Source organism: Durio zibethinus, chromosome 27 (assembly GCF_047325235.1).
Source record: "Durio zibethinus cultivar Kanyao isolate XHJ-2024 chromosome 27, ASM4732523v1, whole genome shotgun sequence".
NCBI lineage: Eukaryota > Viridiplantae > Streptophyta > Magnoliopsida > Malvales > Malvaceae > Durio > Durio zibethinus.
This window is the reverse complement of record NC_143188.1, coordinates 873,400-877,797: the sequence shown is the minus strand read 5'-3', so window position 1 is coordinate 877,797 and position 4,398 is coordinate 873,400. Positions and strand designations below refer to the sequence as shown.

The window sequence follows — 4,398 nt, the reverse complement described above, 5'->3', positions numbered from 1 at the left end:
CTCATAACATAATTAGGCCACAAGTTTCAAGATGACCTGGGGCAGCATTCCAGTCCACAAGCACCATAGTCTCAAGCATCGACCCTTCAAGATCTCTGGACATGTAGCCCCAAGTACCACAAGGCAGAAGCCTTCTAGCATGGTAAGAATCCAAGACCATGCCCGGAAAATTAATTAATTATTGGCCTTGGTCTATCCTTAGCTTTGGTCGCTGGCTATAGGTTTAAACAAATGGGCATGAAAACTGTTATGGACCGGACCCACCTTGAAATGTGCCTAAAATAAAAAAGAATAGCAACTGGCAATTTAGGCCCAAAATTTCATTGTCCTTGGGCCGGAATGATTGCTGTGTGTTCCATCGATTATTGCAACGACGTCGTTGAAGTTGCATCGTCTCACGATCAAACTGACCTTTTTCGCCCCCGCCCCAATGGCACTCGTTGCAGGCAACAGCAACAGCAAACAAGCCAAAGCTTTCTTCGAAGCTTACTCTCCGGCTTCGCGCAAAATCTCTTCATCCAATTTCATCACTCAATCGAGAAACAAAAGCATGGCGGCGGCATCTTCGTCTTCAGCATCGCCCGAAACGACGACGGAGAGGAGAGGAATTCCCGGAGCTCAATTCGTTGAAGACGTCGAGAGTTATCTCTCTCAAACAGGCCTTGATGTTAACTCTGCCCTCGCTTTTCTCCAAGAAAGGTCCATTCTTTTCCTATCTATTTCTCCTTCTATCGCCTTCTATTGTTCTGTTTGCTCTCGGTTTACCCGAGCCTTGATTTTATTAAAAAAAAAAAAAAGCTCATTTCTTATTTTATTTTTTAATTTTGATATCCAGTTTTAATAAAAGTGTCTAAATGTTTAAGTTTGGCAGCTTGGGTTGCTTTTAGTTTTGATTGTTAATTGGGGTTTAACAGTTTGACTTCTTTGGTTTGAGTTATTGAGTTTCCAGGCTTCAGCAGTACAAGTTGGTTGAGATGAAGCTTCTTGCTCAGCAAAGAGATCTTCAGGTGATATTTTGAGATCTTTTTCTTTTATTTACTGTCTTTTTTAGATGTATTATTCATTATTTACATCCACAACACATTTGATGGTGCTCATGGTGTGGGCAAAATGATGCGTGACACTAGAGTTTCTTGTCTACTTTGATGGTTTTTATTTGGGTTAATGTGTCTCATGAGAAAAATGAAAAATTGAGGAGAATTTTTCATGGTCGCTGATAAAAAATCATTTCTGAATCAGTCATGGGGAAAACACTTGTTGTTAAGCTTAAATGTGTAGGTAGAAGTGAAAATGTTTGTTGGTTTTTATTTGATTCGTAATTGGTCTTAAAAGTTGAAGTTAGAGATATTTCAACAAAATGGTTCTCACCTGTAAAGTCCATCTATAGGGTCCATGGTAATATGCAGTGAATTTGTTTACTTGGGAAAATGCTTGTTAGTTCATAGGAAGAGAAATGAAGCTAGACAAAATCTAATTGCACCTTGTGCTGATACATGTAATTACTCTTTCAATGGCTCTTTTAATGGCCTTTTTTTAAAAGCTTGATGCAAGTGCAAAGAACTTGGCATGTTAACATCTTAGAATCTGCCTTGCTAGTTCAAGCTTTTGTATAGGCTTAGGCTGGAGAAAGCACATTCAACTTTTTTTTCTTAGATACTGAATGCAAACAAGCTTACATGCCTTCCATGTTATTGAATTACTTACTAATTTATGTTGGGTTAATCTATGTTCATTTCCCTGCCAAAGATTCAACTAGGCTAGACATTCTTTCTGGGCTTAATCTATATTGCTTCACTTTTGACATGTGGTAAAGGTTTTGAATAATGTGCTTCACTATTATTCATCAGGCAAAAATCCCTGATATTGAGAAATGCCTGGATGTGGTTGCCACTTTACAAGCTAAGAAGGCTACCGGTGAGGTTCGTCTTTCTATGAATCTGGACTGGTCATATTGTGGTTCTTCTGTTTAAAGATGTTTTTTATTCTTCATATTTGTATTGGAACTTGAGGTAGTATAGATCACTGGTAGCATGATGAAACTCATTAGTTTCTTTATTGTTGTATGTAACGTGAGTAGTAGTTTTGGTGTTACTGTTGAGTAACCGTTCGCAGTTCATCAGTTGTTCCATAGTTATCAGGTATTTTTTAAGGAAGTCATAACTTTTTGGACCCTTCTGGCTCCTTTAATGACCCTGAGTCATTTATAGTGGTAACAAGAAGGGTAGACAGTTATTGCTTGACCCTGCCTCATAATATTTTGAATTGTGATGGACTATTCTGTCTTTCTGAATGTCTGCATTGATATAGTATGAAAATCTCTGGTGTCTAAACGTGGTAACCTTGTGATCTGCTACATTTGGGCCTGTATTGCAAGAAATACTAAGGGTTGAGGCACAATTTTTTACTTTGGGATTGGGGATCTAATTGTTAAGACATTCATATAGTGCTTGATTAGGGGTGAAGTGCTCAAATCTTATAGATGTACGAATGTTGTACGGACAAGTTTGAAGCCAATAAATTTAGGCTTCGTTATCTCTTAAAACTTTAGTATTTATGCTAATGATTTATAAGATTACTTTTGGCGTATTTAGGCTCTTATTGCTGATTTTGAAGTCTCTGAAGGCATATATTCACGGGCTCGCATTGAAGATAATGATTCAGTTTGTTTATGGCTCGGAGCAAATGTCATGTTGGAATATTCATGCGAAGAGGTACAATAGTTGCAACTTGGTGCTTACCGTTTGTGTGTATTAACAGAACAAGACTAAGTTATTCTATGACTTTGTATGTACAGGCCTTTTCTCTACTGAAAAAGAATTTGGAAAATGCTAAAGCAAGTTTAGAAGTTCTTATAGCTGATTTGCAGTTCTTGAGGGATCAAGTGACAATAACTCAGGTAGTATCATTGTTCTATAATATTTACATTCTTTCTTTTCAAAGTTGGTTCTAGTGGTGATTAAAGGAGCCCAGACATGTCTAAAAGCATGCTAGCTCCTTCTACACATTCATTGGATATGTGCAACATGGTTCAACCAAAGAGGTTCCAAACTATATGTTTTGTTCAGTGAAATGGATGGAATAAATGAAAATATAATTAGCTCATTTGCCTTCATAATGCTCAATGCCTGCTTCAAATGTGTATTATATATCTTCAACATATGTTAGTTTTTAGTCCTTGATTGTGTTAGTACCATCGATGACAGGTAACTATGGCTCGTGTGTATAATTGGGATGTTCATCAAAGAAGAATTCGACAAGTTACTGCCACTGCTACAGCTAGAGATTCATGAACTGAGAATACCATTCCTTGATATAGAGGTGGAGAGTATGCTCCGAGTATGCTCCTATTCTCCCATTTCATTAGTTTTCTTGAATGTGTTTCCCAATATCTTAGCAATTTCCATTCCTAGATTGTAGTTCAATGAAGTGAAACACATACTTGTCTTGCTAGGAGCAAGTTTTGATATATAATATAATATAGTAATACTTTGGGGCGTCAGATGTAACACCTGTCTTCACTGTGATTGTTAGTTTGTCTGGGGTGTTTTATTTTCTGTAATTCTATCACATTCACATTCAAGTTTTGGTTCAAATTTGAAACTTGGAAAGGGGATGGATTAATGTGAAAGAAATTGTCGGCAAAACTTGACCAGGTGAAATGACAAGTTGTCCAGATTACAGGGTCTGTAAGCCGGGTCTTAAATGATGTCTGCAACACCTTATCCTGCCTGAAAAAGGTGTCATTTCTTTATGCTTTAAATTATGTTTTTGCTACTTGCAGTCAGAAATGAACATGGTGTTAGGCTTCATGCGTATGTATGATCGAGCAGCCAATGAAATGATATTATATTGGAAGCCAAATGTTTGCGGTCCCTTTGGAAACAGGAAAAATGAAAGCTAGGAATCCTTGGTCTCGATTGAATCATATATTTTCAAACGACACTTTCTGTTGTCCTTTCTGTCAGGCTTGGGTTTTTTTTCTTTTTCGATTTCTTGACATGAAGTTGAACCATGAATTCGGCTGCCAGACTGCTGCTTTCAATCGCCTCAGGTTTTCACATGCGGTCCCAAGCGTGTCGGTGGCATTTATAATTAAAGCATTGTAAAATGGAAGATTTTAAAGTTAATATTGGGGCATGTTTGTGTGTAACATAAAATGTCAGCCTTTTTTTTTCTATTACCATTTGGGTACAACACTCCCTAGCTTCAGAGTTCAGATCCAAATTGGAGGCTTGAAACCCAAGTAGGGTTGGGAATTCAGCCTTCATCTTTTTTTTAAAAAAAAAATTAAGTTAGAGTCGAATTTTATTTAAATTCGTTTCATTCCAATTTGGTGTGTATATATATATTATTTATTTAATTTTATATTTATATTTATATTTAAAAATAATATTTTAT

General features: G+C 36.8%; 1 protein-coding gene across 2 annotated transcripts; it reads left to right on the top strand.

Moving 5' to 3' along the window:
• The first annotated feature begins 401 nt into the window (after positions 1–401).
• LOC111298600 (prefoldin subunit 3-like) lies at positions 402–3,920 on the top strand. 2 transcript variants are annotated; one of them, XM_089756587.1, is made up of 7 exons: positions 402–699; positions 950–1,007; positions 1,848–1,919; positions 2,592–2,711; positions 2,795–2,896; positions 3,204–3,336; positions 3,782–3,920. In XM_089756587.1, exons 1-6 carry the CDS (start codon positions 431–433, stop codon positions 3,288–3,290), a joined length of 708 nt encoding a protein of 235 aa, XP_089612713.1. In that variant the 5' UTR covers positions 402–430; the 3' UTR covers positions 3,291–3,336; positions 3,782–3,920. The 2 variants fall into 2 exon arrangements, with proteins under 2 accessions (XP_089612713.1, XP_022749063.2); XM_022893328.2 differs by lacking the exon at positions 3,782–3,920 and having other exon boundaries at positions 403–699; positions 3,204–3,499.
• The last annotated feature ends 478 nt before the right edge of the window (positions 3,921–4,398 follow it).

Coding starts and splice junctions, on each gene's coding strand:
- LOC111298600 (XM_089756587.1), top strand. CDS start 431: ATGGCACTCGTTGCAGGCAACAGCAACAGCAAACAAGCCAAAGCTTTC. Junction 1,008..1,847: donor CTCAGCAAAGAGATCTTCAG/GTGATATTTTGA, acceptor ATTATTCATCAG/GCAAAAATCCCTGATATTGA. Junction 2,897..3,203: donor ATCAAGTGACAATAACTCAG/GTAGTATCATTG, acceptor CATCGATGACAG/GTAACTATGGCTCGTGTGTA.